General features: G+C 41.4%; 1 protein-coding gene across 1 annotated transcript; it reads left to right on the forward strand.

Annotated features, from left to right (window-relative positions):
- The first annotated feature begins 57 nt into the window (after window positions 1–57).
- Window positions 58–22,409, forward strand: LOC106930174 (SNF-related serine/threonine-protein kinase-like). Its single transcript, XM_015007567.2, has 8 exons — window positions 58–363; window positions 5,134–5,492; window positions 5,640–5,858; window positions 7,807–8,053; window positions 15,407–15,548; window positions 17,748–17,960; window positions 18,208–18,342; window positions 19,657–22,409. The coding sequence occupies exons 2-8, from the start codon at window positions 5,370–5,372 to the stop codon at window positions 20,993–20,995; spliced, it is 2,418 nt and encodes an 805-aa protein (XP_014863053.2). The 5' UTR covers window positions 58–363; window positions 5,134–5,369; the 3' UTR covers window positions 20,996–22,409.
- Window positions 22,410–22,822: the final 413 nt, after the last annotated feature.

Below are 22,822 nucleotides of genomic sequence, written 5' to 3' on the forward strand. Positions count from 1 at the left end.
CTAAATGAAATCAAATCATCCACAGCAGCAGTCTGAGTCCTTTTATTTTGAAAGGCTGGAGCTCCGCATCATCCTGCTACCTGTGTTTACTTGGCGCAGCTAATAGCGCCAGAGCGAAAGGGAAACAGAGGGCTTGAGTTGACAGTGTGACAGATTAACTCTGGTCTGTTTGGGAGCGACCTTCCGCCGGTTCTCTCAGTGTAAGCAGCAGCAGTGTATTGAACTGAGCGGTGACGGATATCAACCTGGTTAGAAAAAAAAAGAAGAAGAAGAAGAAAAATACCCGTCCGGGAGCCGCGCACAATCCCGCAGCATTGAAATGGACCAGATAGGACGCCTGGCGTTGCCTCGGATTCCTCTGTGGTAAGTCGGGCTGGTTCTTGGTGGGAGAATGCACGCAGGGTAGAATCCGGGGTGTTTGTTGTAAAGTTGGGTTGTGGTTGTGATGGATTGTGTGTGTTTTTGTGTAATGCATCATGTTGCAGCACTGGCCGATGTGCCGTTTGGCGCAGGTTGCTGCTGCTGCTGCTGCTGCTCTCTGCGCTGTCATGTTGTGGATGCAGCCAGCAGGCGCGTTGACAGCAGCAGATTTCATCTGCAACCACAAACTCTACATTAAATGTATAAGTCTGGACACTGACCTAGTCTGGATGCACAGTGTTATAGATAAATCACAGACATGATGCTCTGTCTGTGCTGAGGGAGCTTTACTACAGCCTTGCATGTAGAACGAGGACAACATTGTTCAGGCAATGCTTGTATTAAATTAATATGTAGGTCATCATACACAATTATTTAAGGTTGTATTGAAACGTGGCACACTAAATCGATTTTTCCCCTCATGAAGACATCATATGCCACACATATCAGATCGTAAATTATCCTGATGCAACATTCAGTGACATTAAGAAATCTGTAAAATATTGAGCAGCACTTAAACCAAGCTAAAAATGTTCTGGTTAAAACCAACCTTCTTCCATTATAATAATTAAACATATCGATTACTTCGTATATAACGTTAAAAACAATTTCTTGTTGATTTGATTCTCCAGAATGTTCTATCTTTTAACGATTTTACAACCCGATATATTAGCTGGTTAATTAGCAAATTCGAAATTGGCGTCTTAACAGGTGCCTGTCTCAAAATGGAGTTACTTTAAGAAGACGGATGTTGCCACCCCAATGCTGTTCATGTGTTTCAGATGAAATAAGTCAAATTAGTCTTCTTCGTTTAGAGTAGATTTCTTCTTTTCTCCAGCTGACAGGCAATGTGCAGCAGCCTGTAGGGGATGTGCAACTCTGCACTACTTTTTGTTCCAAACCACTCTCTTTGGTAAAAACAGGATTCCAAACTGCATAGCACGAGGAATAGTTATCATTTTGGAAGAGTGTAGCTTTTTAAAACCTCAATAAGCTGAAGCTTGTAAAAAAAAAAAAAAACAAGGAAAGGAATTTGTAAGATTCGATGGAACAGATTCAAAAGCGTGGCGATTCCACACAAGCATTTGTACGCACCAGGTTGCAACATGCTTCTAGAGAAAACGAGGCCGCATTTCATGTTACGTTAAATTTTCCCCCGGGGTTTTTTCCAACTGCCACCTGGAGAGTGCCGCCATGTTTTCCTTCAGAGGTTTGACTGTTAACTCTGTTTATCATGGACTGAGCAGACAAAAGAAGCAATACAAAAGAAATGAGTGCAACTGACATCTCAACTTTTGTTCCTTCATTTTTTTTGTCAACCACCTCTAGGTCTGTCACGTTAACAAATTTGATGGATGACAAATTGTCCCAGAAGTTATTGCGATAAACGATAATATTGTTGCTTTGAGACCATTTTCAAATATTATAAATCTGTTGGCGTAATAATGGAAGAACACACTCTTAAAGATAAATAACTTTACTTTCTAATGATCATTTAGCTATTTATCCAAAATAAATGACCAAAACATCAGAAACAACAAATAAAATGAATTATAACATCTCTGTAAACAAAATTGTCCTTCAAAAATGGCCTAGTTGAGACCAAAACACCAGACTGAAGACCAATTTTGGTAGAAAAGAGAAAACCAATAAATCCAGCAAATGGAAATTATGGAGCTATTTTTAATTTATCATGCAATCAATTGATTCATTGATTTATTGCTTATTGCAAGAGGGAGGCCTAATCACCTGTCATTCCTCAAGTCTTGCTGCCCTGGATGGAGAGCCATATCGTCCACATCAAAATCAACCACCATGTTTGATAACATAATTTATACATAAAATATCTAAGCTATAAAGGGCTATATCTCGTTAAAAGGAGTTTAATTCATAGGAAAGGTAAATTCTTTAGGTTCACATCCAGGTATTTATCTGTTGCTAAAACTGATCCATATTTCAGTTTTTCCTTGGTTATTCTGAAGCAACATATCTGGGATATTTCCTCACCTGGGTGTCAAAGTTTCTGCTTATCTGCCTAACTAATCAACAGTCAGATCACGCTCTTATCTGGGATTCATTGGAAGCTGTGGGAACAGTGCAGCTATTAAAACAGGTCTTTGACCTCAGATGTAGATATGTGTATCTCCCTGAACACACACACACACACACACACACACACACACACACACACACACACACACACACACACACACACACACACACGCGCACACAACTTACACACAGCTTACTTTGTAAATCAATACACCACCGGCTAACTCCAACGTGTTATGCAACCAACACTGAGGCCTGTGAATAGACGTGTCACAAAAGCCTAGCAGAGGGTGCGTAATTAACAATTCCTAACCTCATTCTTAGTTTGCAGATTTGTCAATCGGTTGCTCTGAGCCAATCAAGTGATTAAACACTCCCCGTTTAGGCCAATAAGGAGTCTGGATTTAGACCGGCAGATCAGCCATTTGCGAATACTTAGCGGGTTTGACTGAGGCCATCTCGGCCGCCGAGCGCCGCGCCGCAGCAAGCATTGATCTCACCTGGCCTGGCCCATCATCAGCACTCTGAGTGTGTGTTTGTGTGTGTGTGTGTTTTGTCCTTTCATCGCCTCGTTACTGGAAAAATCAACACTCTTTTGATTGGCCGTTTCGAAGAGAGAGAGAGAGTGTATACAAGAGTTGTTTTTTTTTTTTTTTTTACTTTTCTCTCAAAGTGTGTTTGTCTGCATGATGTTTAGTTGGAAAACTGACAAACTCTTTTTCTCACAGTTACAGTTTTCCAGTTTTGGATCAGGCCAAATGCTTTCTGAGCCTTTTATAGTTTCCTTTGAGCAACCACAAGTTTCCATATAACCACAGATGGCAGATATTTCTTCATTACCACTAGTTATGCCCACAGGTGTGCTTCCTTGGCAACCTTTATTTAGTTTTATGTTGTCTTCTTCTCGGAGCCCGTCGACAAACGGGGCACGCCTCGGAAAACATCACCTCCCTGGAATGTTCCTCGCTGGTACATTTTGTGTTTCGTGCTGTAAGTTTTGATCTTGGCACGCAGGTGAATTCCTGGAAGTGGAATGGCATCCTTGCCTGCAGGGTTTTTCTTTTTTCTTTGTTTCACAATCAGAGTGATGAAGCCATATGCCGCACGACCGGAGAGCATGAATGATCCGAGCAAAAGGTTAGAAGTGAGCAAGACACGAAGCGTCTCAAAAGAACGCAGCGTCTGAGTCATTGCTGGGAGGATATATGCATTCATGCAACTTAAAAAAAGAAAAACAGCTGATGAGACATGGAGATGATTGCTCATTTTTAAAGGAGTATAACAAAGCAACAATTGGATTAAGTTTTAGGCCTCTCACGATAACACATTTTGCAGGACGATAAGTTGTTCCTGAAGTTATCGCAATAAACGATAATATTGCTGTTTTGAGACTATTTTAAAGTAACATAATGGTAATGGCAAAATAATATTGCAAGAGCTCATTGTCAAAGATTAGTAAACTTTAAATTCTAATGAACATTTAATACTGGAGCTGGAAGACATTTTAAATATCCAAAATAAATAAACAAAACAATAAATAAAATTCATTTTTGAAGTCTTTGTAAATAAAATTGTCCTTTAAAATAAAAGGGCTGGTTGAGACCAAAGCACCAAACTGAGGACTTTTATCATCCAGGTTTTGGTAGAAAGAGAGAAAAAAAAGAGATAAATGATAAATCATGGCAATGGAAGTAATTGAGTTTAATTTATAGTGCGATTAAAAGGGTGTGAGTTGTTTTCCAGAAAAGTAGACTTGATCAGAATCGTCTGTGTAAGTTGATGTCAATTCTAGTAAAACTGTTTTATTATTGCTAAGCACTTCATTATTTTCAGTTTAGCTTTTTAGAATTACATTAGGACGACTTATTTATATCGGCAGTAGATCTTTGAGTTTGACACAACAGCATTGTTTCACTCATAAAAGGCCGTTTACTGCAGAGTGCAGTTCATCAGATGATAAAACGGAGAAAAAAGTGCAGAAATGAGGTGATGTGGAATCTGCTGATGAGTTTTAACATACAGGTTCAAATTTATCACAACATGAGGAAAAAGGTAAATAATCTATGTTTGTATGTACATCCGCTTATCAATACAAACATTTTTCACCAAATGGTACATTTGAGGCATTTATAGTTTTGGTTTCCTTCCCCAACTTGACCACTACATATCACTTTCCTTTAGATAACTGCTTGTGTTTTGGTTTTCACGTCATTTATTCAGTCAAGAAATTAAACTTCAAATGAACGTATCTGGCGTTTTCAAGTTGATATATGTTATGATTTTACGCAGCGTTTTAATGGGCCTTCATGGTTTTGTTTATTTATTATCACTCTTGAATGAAACTTTACTGTAAAAATACCTAACATGTCAAAAAGCCATTGATAGTACAGAGTCATCTGCATATTTGGTGAACGTAAGCTGAGGTTAAGTATATATTTTTATCTAATGTTTATTTTTAAATGCACATTTTTATTTCTATGTGTGGGTCAAGAAAGTTAAACTTTTATAGTTTTAAAGAATAAATGTCCAGACTTCATTTTTTAACAGATTAGCTACAGCTGTAGACTTCTGTACTTTGAGTGAAAAATCACATCACTTATTGTCACATTTTGGGTAGAAGTCAGTTTTAATATTTTTTATTTTTACTTTCCTCACCCTCAGATCACCACTTGATGGGACTGAGTTAAGCCGAGTGCCGGCGGCACGTCGATACAAACCTGAATATTTAGTTCAACAGTGGAGATCCCAGCCAATCGCTAGGCTCTGTACGACTACCTCAAGACGCGGGAACAAAATAAAAGCTCCCAAAACAACTTTATCTAACTTCAACCGACTCAGGGGAAATGGAGAAGTGACAGCTGAAGAGCAGCAGGCAACAAAAGGCTGATCCTTCAGACATGTCAGGCCTGAAGCGCCATCATGACGGGAAGATCGCCGGGCTGTACGATCTCGATAAGACGCTGGGCCGGGGACACTTCGCAGTGGTCAAGTTGGCACGACACGTATTCACCGGAGAGAAGGTACGCTTGTACATGAAGCACATGAAGGTGTATCGCTGCAGCTGCAAATCCATTACAAATTAGTGCAAATATATGTGTCGAAAAAACACAATTTCCCAATTGTAAAAGTAGTTTGTTTCTTGACTTCTCCCTCTGACTCGCCTCCAGGTTGCAGTGAAAGTCATAGACAAGTCCAAGCTGGACCCGGTGGCGCGGGGCCACCTTTTCCAGGAGGTCAGATGCATGAAAATGGTCCAGCACCCCAACGTGGTGCGCCTTTACGAGGTCATCGACACGGCCACCAAGCTCTACCTCATTCTGGAGCTGGGAGACGGAGGAGACATGTACGACTGCATCATGAAGCACGATGGAGGCCTCAGTGAAGAGGTGAGAGGGGTGGAGAAGACAGACGGCGTTGGACTGTGTGGTTACCAAGAGCTCGTCAACCTATTAACCAGAACCGCATTGTTTGTCTTTCATGTCATCGTCTGACCTTGGACTCGCCTCAAGAGAATTAAGAGAGATAAAAAAGTTCAAAATTAATACTCATTATCTTGGGACAGGAGGAAAATCTGCAAATGGGAATTTGGATGGATTAAAATCCTGTGTTTTGAAGTGAGAACAAAGTTTTTGGTTGAAGGCAGTGCAACAAAGTTCAGTGTTTGTCTGGGGCTCATGAATACATTGTGCAGACAGATCCTTTGAAGTTCATTAGTTTAAGACCCCCAGGGGTAAGTCTGTGGCATTTAGCATAGCAGCATTGCAAGTCAGGGCACAGAAAGGGACAAGTTGTTCAGTTTCAATAGACTTTAGTTGAACCGTTTCTTCTTATTTAGGTATCCAGTGTCTTGAATCTACTTTGAAATCATTTGCTTTCCTTGGCATATGAGAACAGGGTTAGAATTTAAAAAGTACATTGTATTGTTTCTTTGAGTCTGGAGTTAAATGAATTGGGTTCTAAAAATGTATATTGTGCCGGTTATAAGGTTTTAGTTGATATTATTGCTGAAGCAACATGTTTTAGCTTCTTCCTCTTTATGGGCAGCTAAGCCCACTTTCCTCTGACTGGCTAACTTCCAGAAGCCTGCTGCAGTGCTCCACAGAGCCCCATTAGCTGTGCTCCCATTACATTGTAGGTATATTGTACTCGGAGTCTGTGGCCATATAAAGAATTCCTTTACTAGCTGACATTAGCTTGGAATGAAGTTGGAAAAAAAAATAGCTGTAAACCTAGTACTTAAAGCAGTGCTGACACTTTTATCTGGGGTGATGGAAACTTTCTTATTGCATAGAGTCACTTAAAACTCTATGCAATAAACTTTCCTCATGCTGTCTTTGGACTGGGTTAGTTGTTTCTCACCTAGATGTTCTGCTATTTTAGCAAAGTAATAAGAACTATGACTTGTTTCTGCAGATAAGTCTACATTCTGATAGTTATCTCTTTACTATTAATTTGGAATAGCAGACATTACTTCCAAAAGTACAATTACAATCTTCTTTTTTAGCTTCATGCTAAAATGTTTCTCTTGCTAACAGCTGTTGTCTTTTTGCTGATAGCTAGTTAGCAGGTTTCTCTGTTCTTACTGCTTGTTTTTCAGCAGGTTAACCAGCAAATGTTTAATATTTTAAGGTCTGACATTATGTCACGCTTGTGTTTTTCTCTGACATCAGTTATTTTATATGTATTTCTTAGTAACTTCTACCAAAGTTTCACCGTGTGCTAGCTTGATTCCCACCAAAATGTTGTAGCTATTTTAGCAACGTGAACAAAACAAATCTGGTTTCTAGAAGATCACATACAGAAAGTCGCTCACTTTAGCACTTAATCGTATGAAATTATGTTCTTGACCCTATGTTTTCCACTTTCAACAACTTTTAAGAGATGTTAAACTTTCTTACTAATTAGCTGTTTATTGCTTAGATATAACTAGCTGCTTAGCATGGTTTATTTTCTTTAGTTTCTTACATGTTGTTTCTGAACAAGAAATACTATAAAATAAATATTTTGCATTAGCTTCGAATAATGTTGGGAAAAATGTTTAAACATCAAACTCAGACGTTCTGACGGGTATTTGGCTGAGATAAATGTAATTAATTTAATTATTTAAACGCTTTGTAAAATGACAACCTTCATCTTTCAGCCACACCCTCATGTTGCATAGGTATAATGACTGTGACATACAGTGCACATGCTAACCATGCTAAACGGCTAATGGTAATTGTCTGTTTCTGCAGTTTATTTTAGGCGGTTGAAATGCCCATCAGGTAAACTGAAAGGTGTCAATAAAACCACATTTCTGACTGTGTTTCTCCCTCATCTCTCATCTTTTTCAAGGTGGCCAAGTGCTACTTCGCCCAAATCGTCCACGCCATCTCCTACTGCCACCGGCTCCACGTGGTTCACAGGGACCTGAAGCCTGAAAATGTTGTTTTCTTCGAGAAGCAGGGCGTCGTCAAGCTCACCGACTTCGGCTTCAGTAACCGTTTCCAGCCCGGAAAGACGCTGAACACATCCTGCGGCTCGCTGGCTTACTCGGCCCCTGAGATACTGCTGGGGGACGAGTACGACGCTCCGGCAGTCGGTAAGTCCGCAGTGGGAAGGAGGCTAGCCTGATCCCAGCAGCCATTGGAATCAGTTGTTGCTGATGCTAAAAATAAATAAAGCGATGCTGTTTCGGCTAAAATGACCCAGAGTAATAGCGTTGATCACAGTATTTGACCTTTTCCACTTTATGGATGGACTCTGCTGACTACTTTGGCCTCCTGGCAGCTTATCAGCCAGCTGATAAAAGAGACGGAGGTGTTCAATATCCAGAATGTGCAAGTTGCAGCTTAGAAAGCAGGTGATCAGCAACAATGCACTCTTACACCTGTGATCTATTTTTGTTTGTATTTTGCCTTAATTAACAGTATTGGCCCTTCTACCGATAACAATATATCTGCCTGATCGGGACAAAGCAGCTTTCCGTTCTTCTGCATGCACCTAAAGTAGCTTTGCCGTCTTTGTTTCCACCGCAAAGACGCATCACTCCCAAAGATAGCAAGTATTTGGGTATCAAATGAAATCGTAACAAGAAACCAAATCAAAACGGCAGCATCGCAGACCCCTCGCTACAAGGGGAGAGAAAGAGGTGCAAGGAACAAGAGGGAAGTAGACGGAGCGAGGAGAGGCATCAGCAGTTCTTGTGTCTGCCCAGAGGCCACTGCGTCAGAGCAAATGCAGGGGAAAGAAAAGGCGGCAGCAAGAGAGAAGCAGTTTCTGTTTTTCTGACTGAGTGGATTTGCTGTGGCTATTTCCATCTGTCTCTCTCTCTCTCCCCTTTTTGCCGAGCGTCTTCCATATTCCAAAAAGTAGAGTAATCATAGTGCTCTTTGGTTGGATGTGTGTGCTCCGTCTGAGGACTTGTTTGTGTATATTGTCAATGCACGGATGTGTGTGAGCGTGTTCTGTGCTGTGGAGCAGCTGCATCGCCCCTGCGTTATTGTTCATTCGGCTGAGATGATGATGTTTTGATTGTTGGGATTATCCACCCAGCCGGCATGTAATAACGTTCCCAGCCGTAGCGGCGGCTAAAGCCTGATGCAGAGCAGTCTGGACGGAGGCCGGCGGTCCTGACATTTAAGGGGCTCCAGGTTACCTGTTTGTGGGTTACGAGCAACAACGTCGACAGATCCGCAGGACGCCGAGGTTCCTCTCAAGTCACGCCAAGTGGCACGGAGCCCAGTTTGCAGCAGAGATAAAGAGGCTGTTAACACTCGGGCTTTATCGAGCCGGGCTCCCTCGGAGGTTGTCGGTCGGCTAAGGAAGACCTTGAGAACACGAGATAATTCGACCAGGAGTTCATGTAACAGAGTGGTTAATAAGTCACAGCTGAAGATTCCAATAAAAAAGAAAAAATGCTACACGCACAAGAAATGACGCATGTAAAATAGTTGCCACCCTTTTGCAAAGATAATCTCCAACCTTCAGTTTCAGTGCATTTATTCAGTTGAGGGGAAAGACTTGCCACATTAAGAAATAATTGTTTTTCACTAACAAACTTGGAAAAAAATCTACGAAGCTCATTGTTAGAGAATTACAGCATAGCTTTGCTTTTTTTTTCAGTTCTCCATAAGAACCACTAGACATAAGCTATGTAGGGTAGAAAATGGCTTACTCTGTCCTGCAATGAGGAACTTAGTTTGTTCAACTTTACTTAACCTCGCCATTGCAATCTGGCTTGATTCTCATCTCCCTTCAGTGCTGCTTCTTAGATTTCTCCCATTGAGTTAGATTTCTCTGCTAGAATTTCAACCGATCAGTGCGCAAAAGGAGGAGTTGTGAACGATGACGTAGAGTTTCTGCTCTGTTTTTGAATCGTTGTCTGCTTATGGTTGTAGTTAGCAGTAGAGGAAGTAAACAAAGCCATTCAGTCCGTGTTGGCCACGCTTCTAAATATTGAGCAATTAATGTCTGAGCAAGGGGAATGTTTAAGACATTTTATTACTGGCAAAAATGTCTCTCCTCCCTTGGGGTTCTACAGAAGTCTTCATAGTAAGGCTGTTTACAGTGCATGTCATTTCCAGTAAACTTTATAGCATAGCTTCTTCACAGTTGCCCTGGCTTATGTTAGCGACTGGCTAAAATTCAGTACGATTGTTTGAAACTTCCACAAAGTCCACGCCTCCATCAAGCAATTGTTCCTAAACATTCGAAGGTCCAGACCCTCTGTACGAAGCGAAGCGTAGAACAAGAGGCTAGTTTTTACCAGCTAAAGCTTTACTGGGACATTAAATGAAATTTTGCGATTTGGTTGAGCTAGCAACAAACATTTCAGGTGGGTTTGACGTGATAACAACAGATTAATTTTTGTAATTACCACTGTCAAGACCAGTTTAGAACCCATCATTTTCTTCTTTTCTAAATACTTTGAACTTTTGCTTAAACTGTGTGGTATCATAAAGTCTTTGAAATACCAGGAGGTTTGAAAATCTAAGTAAAATTCAGACATTTAAACAAAAAAAGAAAAAAAAAGAAATATTTACATTCTGTTGAATTTATTGCTGGAAAAAAAAATTCAGCAATAATTCCCACTCACAAAAATCCGTTTAAAATCGTATTACTCTGATGCCCTCCAGTTTAAAATTGTGTAAACACTTGGCGGGTTATTTTCTAGTTTATCTTCACCTTTCCTCCCCGGTTCTGCAGAGTCTTCCTTTTATTTTTCTGGTAGGATTTCACTCTCATACCTGCGCCAAAATAAATTATCTCTTAAAAAACCTCATAATGAGCAGAGCCCTCTGGTGCTCGCTGTTTGTTTTTTTTTTTAATTCTAAGATCTTTAAGGAAATTGGGACTGATGTGCTTTTAAACCCATCAGGAGGCAAACTTGGACTTGCTCCAATTAGTGGAACGAGCCAGGAGGGGAGCGGGGAAGAGGGGGTATGATGATGCATCAGGGACCGCGGTTATGATGTGACCACTTTTATTGACTCACAGTTAACTAGCAGGTACTGAAGAGCAGGGGCATTGTCCAATCTTTTTAACAAAACCTAATATTGGGGAACATTTGTTGTTTCTCGCCTCATCGATGAGGATTCTTTGTCGTCGTCATTACTTTGTCAAAAGCTTAAATTGTGAATTTTGTGTCGCATCTGCTGATGGCCATGTTGCTGCTAGAGATGTTCTGTTTTATTATTAGGGGTGGAATCTATTCCATCGTCATTTTATTAATTAGTTTCTTTTTGTCTATGCTTATTTGCTTGATAATAATGCTATTATTTGAGAAGGATTGTCTCATTAATTGAGAGCATTTACAATTCTGTTTTTCTCAGAAAACCTCGAAGGCTGTCGAAGATTTTTATTTTTGTGGGGGTTTTTTTTGTCTTTTGGAGTGTATGATGTCGGACTGATAAGTGCTTTTTCTTCTCTGATGTTCTCCGCTGTGTGGGCTTTCTTTTTGTCTCCGATAAATGGGAAGTTAAATATAGCTCTGCTCCTCCTCTTCAAAAAAGCTCAAGCTGCTCTTAAAAATAATAACTTACCTAATAGCATTCCCGAAGAACACAAGCAAGGCGCATGCATCATTCAGAGTTGCGTCTGTGTATGAAATGGGGGTATTTTGTGTCATTATGTGTTGCATAATGCAGTGCCAGGCATATTTATTAGCGCTATTGGTAGAGATGGTTAAAAAAAAATAGAAATCCTAAAATAAAGTCAACTTTTATTGTGTAAGCATTAGCGCTATATTTTGCCGGTTTGTGTTTACTTGGCAGATGTTGTATTTTCAGAGTACAACCAAAGGTCATGTAGTTCTTGCTTCACAGTGAGAGAACCATGCTTCAAGATAATGGAAAAAGGTGCATATCTGTCTTTATTAGGCTGTATAAAAGGCTCCTGATCTTTCAAAGAGATCAAGATGATAATCTTTTTTAGATGGGTATCTGTTAGCGGTGCACCGATTGTGGTTTTTTGGCCAATCACAGTTTGCCTATCTTTGAAAAAGCTGAGCAAAACTCATCTTTTAAAAGAGCTCACTGTCTTCTGAATGTGTTTGCCTAATTAAAGTGTCCCACTGAATTGTTGCATAAGAAGATTTGGCAAATTCAACAATGTGTCGGCTTTTTTTCTCCCCCCCCCCACCCCATTTTTTTTCAGCTTCTTGGTTTGGCTCATTTTGTTCCTATGAACCTGTCCCAATTATAGATGAAAGACAAAAAAGAGAGAAATATTCCTCAACATAGTACAGTTTTTCTTTTTCACACCAAATGAATGTACTCTGAATATTTTTGGTGTGTGATTTTTGCTACTGCAATAAAATCTAAATTTAACAGGAGGAGTTTTATAAATTATAATCAAGGGAGACAAATATATTTATTCCCCAATCAGCAGGACGAGGCTGAGTTTAGCTCATTTAGGCGCGGGGTTAAAAATATCAGCACACAAAGGACTGCTTATTGTTGTTTATTTCGAGAAGCAGTTATATAAAGAGCAATATTCTGGGCTGCAGAAAGGAACGTTCACTCAGAGAGCCCTCAACACGAAGCAGCCTCCAGTACGACGCTACAGTCTGTCAACCATCTGGTTTATAAATAAAGTTATCGAAAGGAAGTTCGAACGAACAGCTGACGTAAGTAATGAGGGAGCGGAGCTTGCCGTTGCTAGGCTACGCCGCTTACGGGTGGGGGGTAAAGAGGCGGCCGCAGCAGCTTTCGCTCCCTCCATCAGCAGAATGAGACGCCGCCGCCGCTCACTGTGAGGCAACACATTTTTACTCCGACAGATTGGATTCTCCGGCGTGTTCTGGCAAACTGGAGCGAAGCGGAGACACGCAAAGATAAATCACCGGGGGTCCGAGGATGATAAATCCACTAGGGCTCCTCCGCATTCAGACTGCTACGAGTTGCAAAAGCACACGTTTTGTCAAGGGGAATAACGGATGAATCAACCTCTCTTTTAAAAAAGAGAGCTGTCGCTTCTGTTGGGTTTTAATTTCCACCCTCAAGCACGTTTAATGAAAAAAGTACATAGTTGTTTCAGGAGGTTCTTTAGAAACGCACCATGGCAGCTTTTAAAGCATTCACAGTGAATTAAATGAATGGCCTCTGTCAGACAGGGGCTGTCCTAGCCTGTTCGGCGCCCTGGGCGAAAAACATTCAGCACCTCCCTTTTCTCCCTGCTTTTTCAACCAACCATGACACATCATTTCAATTTCCATACACTCTGAGAATTTCTAAAAAACATGAAAGTGTGACACAGTGCAGGCTTATGGGCTGTTTGACTGAAGCAGAGAATGAAACAAAAAATATATGTGAAATCTCTATGATATTGGTAAATATAATATGCACAATGGAAGGACATGCAACACTTATTAGTTAATGGCTATTTAACACGACCCACGTTACATCATAAGATTATTGCCGTTAGTAATTCTAGTTTCACTTTCCTATGTTGTAGTTCAGTTTCAGACAAATTCAAATCTTAAAAAACTAATATTTTTTTGCAGAAAGTTAAATATGTCGTCCTCAGCTGCTAAGCGCAAACAACGAAGCTCATGTCGCCCCCGAGACGAGAAGCCGCCCTGGGCCGCTGCCCGGTCTCTCAGTCTTTCTTGGTTTCTTTTGAGCTCGCATTGTTGCCACTTTAATGTCGTCTACATCTAATTCTTACAGCTGACGGGTGTAATTCTTAAACCTGGAGATCAATCCTTCACTGATCTTTACTGTGACACATTTAAATAATAATAAAAAAAAATAGACAAAAGTTAGTCAAACCATTGTGTTTGAAAAGAAGAACATCTGCGACCTAATTCAGCTGAAAGTCTTTCACAGCAATCTGAATGTATCTCGGCAGGCTTTCAGCTGATAGGCATATAGATTTTTTTTTTTTATGTTTAAACAGTAACTTAAGAAGTAGCACTCTAGTTAATTAAAGCAGGAAGAAAAGAAACCCTCCCTCCTTAAATCAGTCGGATTTTGCTGAGAAGGGGCCGAAAAGTCACTGATTGTGCGCTTCTACAGGAGACGGCGTACGAGTGTGTGATATGTGTGTCAGTGGAGCATCCTGCTGACCGGAGCAGCAGCGACCGCCCTGAGCACAGAAAGCTGTGCTGCTTCTTCTTCTTCTTTTTTTTTTTAAATAATCAAACTAAAAGAACTGTTCCATGAAATTAGCATTTGCATGAAGCTCTGAGGGATGAACACGTTAACCCACTTTCCTGTCGACTGTGTGTGTGTATGTATGTATGTGTATGTGAGTGGATGTGTGTGCGTGTGCGTGTGTTGACATGCGAGCGCGCCGCTGGCTGCAGGCAGCCGTGCAGAGCCTCGTCTTCGCTTAGACGCATCCTGAGCTGGCACATATTTATGGAAATGGTTTCTGATCAAATGTGCTTCACGCTCCGCTTAAACCCAGGAAGGAGACAGCTCATATGTGTGTGTGTATATATATATATATATATATATATATATATATATATATATATATATATATATATATGTGCATGATGTGCACAGATGTTTTGTAGGGCAAGTGGAAAAAAAATGGCCACTTTGTGCAGCACATGGAACCGCCAGCAGTCTTAATAGTGTGAGATTTATGACACAGCTTGACCGTCATGTATATCTGCCTATTCCAAGTGGAGGATCTATCAGCAGGCCTATCGATTACTGAGATTTATTTGCAAAACGCAACCAGCCACAAATCTAGCAACTTTTTTTTCCGGTGGCATTGGAGACTTTGTCGACATTAGCTTGCGATTCCATTGACCATACATTTGCACAACTTGACATTTAAAAAATAAATTTGCTTAATGGAAACTCACCAATTAAAAAAAAAAAAAGAAAAAAACTTGTTTTTCGCTAAAATATTACGTCACAAGGATGAGAGGGAAACGCTTTTGTCGCAACTCACCAGTCACGTGATCAACAACCTCATGTTACTACTGCCGAAAACCACGAAGAAGAAGACAAACGGGAAGTAGTAGGATGATCACAGCGTGGCATGTTTAATGACTTATTGCGTGATCAAACTTATTCACGTCTGATTTTAATTGTGTTTGTCATTTAATGGAAACACCGCAATTGTAAAATTTTGTTTTTTTTTCCACATTAGAGGAATACAGACAAAGATTTGTGCACATTTGTAATGGAAACGCAGCTACTGTCGGCCAGAAAACTGCCATCTGTGCACCCTTAATTTTAGATCATAGCCATATGTTTTCTGATGGAAATCAAAAACACAAACAATTTCAGAAGGGCACTTCTTTTGTTCAGAGGAAACCAGGTAGAAGCTCTAGCACCACCTAGTGTCTATGTTTGCGCATCTGTATCTTATCTAGGTCACTAACCAGTGAAAATATACATGTCTCACTTTGTGTTTTCTTCCTTTTAAAAATAACCCTTCTTGCTTCACCGTTGACAGTGTTCCCTCTCCGTGTGTGTGTGTGTTTGTGCAGATATCTGGAGTCTGGGGGTGATCCTCTTCATGCTGGTGTGTGGTCAGCCCCCCTTCCAGGAGGCCAACGACAGCGAGACCCTCACCATGATCATGGACTGTCGATACACGGTGCCTCCGCACATCTCCCCTGCCTGCAGAGAGTGAGTAATGCCCGGGCAAAGCAAACCCACACAGATGGACAGAGTACTCTGCAGGTGCTGCATATTTCATGTTTGGAGATGTGTGAAGAAGGAGAGCAGAGCAGAGGAGTGAAGGGTGCGGCCGTTCTTCGTTGTGTCCTGCTTTTTTTTCCACCCAGCTGCTGCTGCTGCAGCGAGCGAGCTGCTCCAGCAGGGATGCGGCGCTGTGTTAAGTGGAACTAATGCACCCGCTTTCAAATCGCCTCTTCTCTTGTTGTCTTTTTCTTTCTTTCTTTGAGCACAGTGAGGGTTTAATGTCGCATCCAGACAGAAAGAAAGAATTTCGAGCAGCAGTAGCCCGGAACGCGCATTGTGTTTGGCCTTGACTTTATTATTCTGTGTGGACGTTAACACAATGCTTCAAACGGTGGCACTTACCCTGGTTTCCCATGAGGCCTTGGGGGTGGGGGGTGAACAGGACTTCCTCCTGCTTATGTGACTGAACAATTTAGCCACGGAACATCTGCTGGGGTGATGGGCGTATGAGTTCATATTTTAAACCGGTTGAGCAGAAAACACAAATGTAAAAGAATGCTGGGATAACAGTAGTCTTGTCTTAGCAATAACTTTTGACTTAAAATAATGTGGTTCAAAGGTTAGTGTATTTGTAAATTTGTTGTATATATAAACTAAGGCTGTAGTGATACAATAATCTCACGATACGATACACGATATTCTACTCACGATACGATATATATTGCAATATTCAGCAAAGGATACAATTCGATACACTTTAACGATTTTCTGAAAGATTTTAGAGGGACAGAGTGATTTTGGTGACATTTTGTGACTGTTATAGAGTTGGACTGAATTAATTTAACTGAAAACTGATTAAAAGCACCAACTACACAATACCTGGCTCTGGTTGGACATGGACACAGACTTAAAGCTGACAGCCAGACAAAATGAATCAAAGTGGCGAGAAAACATGTTTCTTTTAATTGAAACAGTACAAACTGTAGCTTACATGCATTTGTAAAGTAAATAAAGTGCACCAAGTACCCTGCTCTGAATAGTTTGATACCTTTTTAACCTTGGCACTTAACATCTGAAGGAATCACTCCAAGCCTGATGACCTAATCACTCCCTGCGAAGCAAGCAGTGAGTGAACAAGGTGACAGTTGGATATTACGATACTTGCGGATGAATATCGATTTTTTTCTTGGAAAGAAAATATCGATATACATCGCAATACCGATATTATTACACAGCCCTTTGAACACTCCAATATCTCTTGTATCTTCTAGGTAGAACTTTTAAAGGTTTAGAGCTTCCAAGTACTAAATTTTCAAAATGTCTGGAAACCTTAATTTAATAATATTTGCAAAAGTATGTATACTTCTTGAACTTTTCAACATTTCATTACATTACAACCCACAAATTGGGATTTTATGTGATAGACCGACACAAGCTGGTGCATAATTGTAGCGTGGCATTCATGTGTATTCTGTCCCCTCTTTAGGGCCTTATTATCTAGCTCAAAAACCTATCACGATGTAAGCGTTTCATATCAGTCAATATTGAAAATTATTGATTCGTTTTTTTTTTTTTGGCCTGATATTTCCTGTTTTATCCACAACTTTAACTCCACAACATTGTTTTTATTTTTAACTAGTTTTGAGGCAGTGTGAGAAACCTGAAATTCCTGCTGCGTGAGTTACTCAACACATTGTTGCTAGGTAACCAAATAGGACTTAACTATTTGGTTAACACAAATGGTGTTAACCAAGTGTTAGCCACTCATGGCGGCTAACACTTGTTAGCCGCTCACGGCTTGAGCGGCGAAAGCCTTTCTTATGCCTATATCTCCCAGAATTCTGTGCAGTTCTGGATCAGAATTCAGTGAATATTAATAAATATTGAATATTCTATCAGACGTATTATCTATCAATATTTATTGCGTGTCTATCGCAATATATATTGTTATTGATTTATTGACCAGCCTACTTTAATCTTATGGTGGATCTTTTTGTCAATGTTTGTCAGGGAATATGAAGCTTTATCAAAGTCAGAGAACACAGCAGATCGGTTCAGGGATAAAGTTGGGAAGAAGTTTAATAGGAAGCAAAGCCTCACCTGATCTGCCTTCTTAATTTTTTTAAATTTGGAAATCATTGATTTAAACTCCATGATGCTAATCTCCACTGTGCCTCCCTCCAGCCTTATAGGCCACATGCTACAGAGAGACCCAAAGAAACGAGCGACGCTAGAGCAGATCGAGGGCCACGAATGGCTCCAAGGCGTCGACCCCTCCCCGGCCACCAAGCTGTCCACCCCCCTGGTGTCGTACCGCAGCCTATCGGAGGAGGAGCACGGCTCCATCATTCAGCGCATGGTGCTGGGGGGCATCGCCGACAGAGACGCCATAACCGAGTAGGTATCTCCCTCCGACCGAACCATAAACGTGCACACACACACGTAGCAAAATAATCTCCACTAAAGCTTAATTGACTGTCATCAACTGTTTAAAATGCAACTAAGCAGCTAATTGTGAGTTTCTGCCATGTTGAATTCAATGACCTCTTGGGTTATGGTGGTTATTCAAAAAAACATAGAAGAAGAAGAAGAAGTTGATATGCAAGGGCAATTCTTGATTTAGTTTTTGTAACTACTGTCTCAGGGCTCTGGAGTCGAACCAATACAACCACATCACAGCTACCTACTTCCTGCTGGCGGAGAGGATGCTGAGGGACAGGCAGGAGAAAGAGCAGCACAGCCAGACACGGTCCCCCAGCCCGAGCAAGGCCCAGTTCAGGTAAATATATACGTCCCACATCGTTATACACACACACGTACACACACGTGCGCGTTTCTTGAAGCGGACAGGAAGCTGTCTCTGCAACGTCGCCTACGGTCAATCTCCAGAAAGTAAATCCGACAGAAGATGGAAAGGCAGAGCTGTTTGCTGAGCGGGGAATGAAGAGCAGACAGAAAAGAGCCGCAGCTCTGGAGAAACAGCCAAGAAGAAAAAGCAACACTGTTTATTCAGTTAGAGAGAAAGACATGGTGACCTTAAATCAGACATAGAAAAGATTTTAATTTAAATTATAATACAAACTTTCTTAATGAAATCAATTAATTTTTTATTAGAATTGATGTGTTTGTGAAATTAGCTGGGAAGCAGCTACTTAGCACAGTTTAGCATTATCATGGGTGCCGCACCTAATTCTCTGTGTTAAAGATTAGTATTTAAATAATATATTTAAAAAATATTATTGCTAAAAAAAAAAGCATAAAGCATCAGTCTGAAACTTTCCAATTTACATATGTATTCTTGAGTTTCTTTAAACTGCAAAGCAAAGGCTAAGAGCTAGTGCTGGCACAGTGATTTGGTATTTTCAAACATCAGCTATGGCAAATATAAAATATATTTTGTAAATATACATTTTTAAGCCGTATTTGTAAAAATGAATTCTGTTAGCCTATTAATGCTCTTAAAGAATGTGCTGGTGAAATAATGTCTATCTGAGAGCAAGCTAAGCTCTAGCTAGCACAACTTAGCATAAAGAGCTGCTGGTCTAGCACCATTTATTGAGGAATAGTTAAATGTAAACTATATAATAATAGTGAATAGGAACCTGTAGACAGAAGCAGAAACTTTCTAGTTTGCCCATAAACCTCTCAGATAAACTACATAGGATGTAACTGTTAATTTTTATTAATATTATTAAACAATATGTTAGGAAAAGAAACCTTGTTATCTGAAAGAAGCTAACGGCTTGTTAGCATTCACTGGCTCAAGCCAGAAAATGGATTTGTTTGGCTACGTCAAAGGAATGGAAAAGGTTTGAATTTGCCTCTTAGGTTAAATTTGTTGTTTTGCTTGAGGTAAAATGATTCTGCGATTTTCTTGTTGTTTTTTAACTTTGAACAAGCACTTATATGATAGCTTTTTTTTATTGGTTCTGTCTTTTAGCTTTTAAATCTGGAACATATGTGTTTTTTTGCTGGTATCTCTCATGCTTAGCTGACATTAGGTTTTAATCTCTCTAATTATTCATCTGAGATCAACGTAAATAACCTTTGATGTGTATTTTTCAGTAACATTATTGTGTGCAATCCTTTACAGGCAATCTTGGCCTACCAGAGTAGATGTTCACCAGGAAGTCAGTGACGGGATTGGTGGTCCTGCCATATCCCACCCCGGAGGGCCCCAGTCCCCCGCCCGCAGCGCAGAGAGCCTCCACAAAGGCCCAAGGCCTAAAACTGCACTGCTGGACCTCAGTCAGCGGCAGGAGATCCAGACGCCACCTTCCAGCCAACCGCAGCCTGCACGACAAAATCAGGAGAAGAGTTTGAGACCCCTAGGGAAGCCCCACTCCAACCCCCTCAGGCTGGGCTCCCTGGGGTCTGTGGGACCGTGCAAACCACGAAGTCCCAGTCTGTTCAGCGTCGAGGAGGATGAGGAAGAAGAAGGAGCAGAGGATAAATGCTTGCCCCCTTCTGCTCTACCTTCGCAAGTAGTGCTTCGCTCCAAAGCCTCCTGCTCCTCTTCCTCCATGTCTTCTTCTAGCAATCGTATGACTTCTCGAATGAGCGCTCCGGTTCTAAACCAGATCCACGAGGAAGACAAAGAAGACGACGAAGAGGAGGAAAGTAGAGAATTACGTGGATTTGGTCCTCCTAAGCCAAGTCTTAGCCTCAATTTGAACTCTAGAATACCATCGCCATCGACGCTAATATCCTCTCCGAAGACGCCGACAAACGCCACTTTTACCCCCAGCTTAGAGACGAGTGACGAAGAGACGGAGAGTCATTTTAAACCTCACGCATTGACTGTGGTGGATGATAGGGAAGACAGGAAAGGGGACGGAGAAAAAAGAGGAGCAGGACAGGGAAGTCCGCCCAACTGTACCAGTCCAGGTTCGGGGTCAGTACAGGGGAAGGGTACGGCCAAGGCAGCCAGTGGGCTGGTGGAGAGCCTAAAACTCATGAGTCTGTGTCTGAGCTCTCAGTTCCACAACCTGACGGGCGGAGGTGGGGGCGGCGGAGGAGGAGGAGGAGGCGGTGGAGTCGGTGGAGGCTCCGGCGGCGTCGGCGGCAGCGTCGGCGTCAGCAGCAGCGTCGGGGCCGACTCCCAAGAGCGCCCCATGTGGCGGATGTGCATGGGCGGCTCCACCGGCAGCCTGGACAAAGTGTCGCTGCTCGGCGGGCCGTCACTGAAGGGGAACCTCTACCACCAGCCACCACTGGGGGACGTGCTGGCGGACCCCCTGCTGGACGGACCCTGCTCGGGAACCCTGAGACTGGGGGAGCTGGACTTGGCCCGGGAGAACCACAGGAACATAAAGAACCGCGCGCTGCAGATGCCACTGACCGAGAAGACGCTGTCGGTCAACATTCACCGAGGCCCCAAGGAGGGTCTGCTCTGCACCCCGACCCCACACAGCTGCTGCCAGGTCATATAGCCCCACGCGGCCGTGTCAGTCACACTCCACCCCCTCTCCCGTTCAAATCACTTCTCTTCCTGCTTTTTATTCAGCTTACAACGACCGATTGTCGTGAGTTCACACTGTTTTATTTTCATTTATTTTTTCTTCGTTCTTGTTTGGTTTTGATTAACACCTAACGGTGGGTCGCTGGGAGGGAATCCAAACGCTAAAAATTGCACATTTGGAGACGTAAAAAGTCTCCACGGAGGTACATGAAGCACTTTCAGTAAAATTAAACAGAACACTAAGGGGACATTTTGACTTGACGGTGTGTTTAATCTGAGTCTTTAAAAATAGAAGCAGATAGAGGAGGAGCTCGAAACCGCTCCGCTTCTTCACACTTCTTCTACTGTATGTGCACAATGTTCACACCTAGATCACTAAAATAAGCTGACAACTGAAAGCTGGCAAAGTTTAGTATTGTGTTACATATCATGATTTGTGTTTTTTTTTATTTTTTTTTATGTTTTTTTTTTAGACAATCTTTTATCGTAATGTTTGACGTCCGTTTTCATTTGAACGAGGGAAAAATACTGGGCGAAAATGGATAATGGCACTTAAGCATGATAGAGGCACATGATATATTTTTTAATCATTGTTAGATGTCTTATTTATCTTGAACATGGTCTGCAGAAAGAAAACGCACACTTTAGTTTTTGTGTTTTTTTTTGTTTTTTTAATCTCTGCAGACTTTGTACATATGTGAATAGCTCAACAGTACTCCGTACCTGTAGTATTAATGGTAAAGTCGTATCGCAGTAGAGACCCGAATGCTAGATCCTTGTACACCATTATCCTGTCATTCCTACTGCATCGTCAAGAGCTGTTGTTTTTTTTTAACACTCGCAAAAAAAGAAAAGAACCTTAAGCGGAATTTAAACTTGGCAAAGGCAGCTCTGACAACTCAAAAGCGGCCCTCGATCGCGTGAGGAAGGGGACAAAAAAAACAACAAAATAAAATCAAACTCTGGGTGCAGACACAAACCGCGTCCATCCTGTAGTTTTTCCAGGAGCACAGTAGCCACTGCTGTAGCGTATTCCAAGACTACAACGAAAAAGGGGTTTTTTACAAGAACACAACAACACTACCCCACCCACTCAAGTGTTGATCTTTGTAACTGAATGTGTGACCCACCCCTAGTGGAATATATAAACCGATGACAGTGCATGTGTTTTTGCTGTAGCAACCATCATCTCTTACCCACGAGGTCAAAACCACCTGTTGTCTCTACCTAAGTAAACGGATAGAAGTGGTCACTTTACTGTAACCTCACAGCAATACCAGCAACTGCAAAATGTACAATGGATGTGCCATAAAAATCTGTCTTAAGCATATTGTACTGTATGTATATGATAGAGATCTATTACAATAAAAATGATGTGAATGATGTCTAAGAGCTGTTGTCTTTTCCTCAAATACGAGTTCAGTCCTGACCGCTGCAGTAGGGAGTTCTGAGAAAACTGGAAAATTTGAGTGAGTGCACTGCACAGGCTCCTCCCCTTTTCCTTCCATAGCTCCTCCCCCTCAGGACTCAGAACTAGAGAAATCGCCAGTTCCCCTTTGACTTTAGGTTGTTTCTCCGCCATTAGCACAACCGCAGCACACCGGCAATCTTGATCTTGAACGGCGGTACGTGTTGTGCAGAGTAAAGGTGTGAGCAGCGCATACACAAGGATGATTGACACTACTATAACACTCCTCCTGGCTCTGATTGGTTGTTTCTTGTCAGGAGCGGTGTATTTCTGCAAATGGCAGTGGGATCACTGGGAATGGCTTGAATTTTTATTTTTTTATTTTTTGTC

The sequence above is a fragment of the Poecilia mexicana genome, unplaced genomic scaffold (assembly GCF_051168715.1).
Source record: "Poecilia mexicana isolate PSO_F unplaced genomic scaffold, ASM5116871v1 scaffold_11, whole genome shotgun sequence".
Lineage (NCBI taxonomy): Eukaryota > Metazoa > Chordata > Actinopteri > Cyprinodontiformes > Poeciliidae > Poecilia > Poecilia mexicana.

Excerpts from the sequence above, each read along its gene's own strand:
- LOC106930174 (XM_015007567.2), top strand. The coding sequence starts at position 5,370 with ATGTCAGGCCTGAAGCGCCATCATGACGGGAAGATCGCCGGGCTGTAC. Across the intron at positions 8,054-15,406 it reads GTACGACGCTCCGGCAGTCG|ATATCTGGAGTCTGGGGGTG; the intron begins GTAAGTCCGCAG and ends GTGTTTGTGCAG. Across the intron at positions 15,549-17,747 it reads ATCTCCCCTGCCTGCAGAGA|CCTTATAGGCCACATGCTAC; the intron begins GTGAGTAATGCC and ends GCCTCCCTCCAG.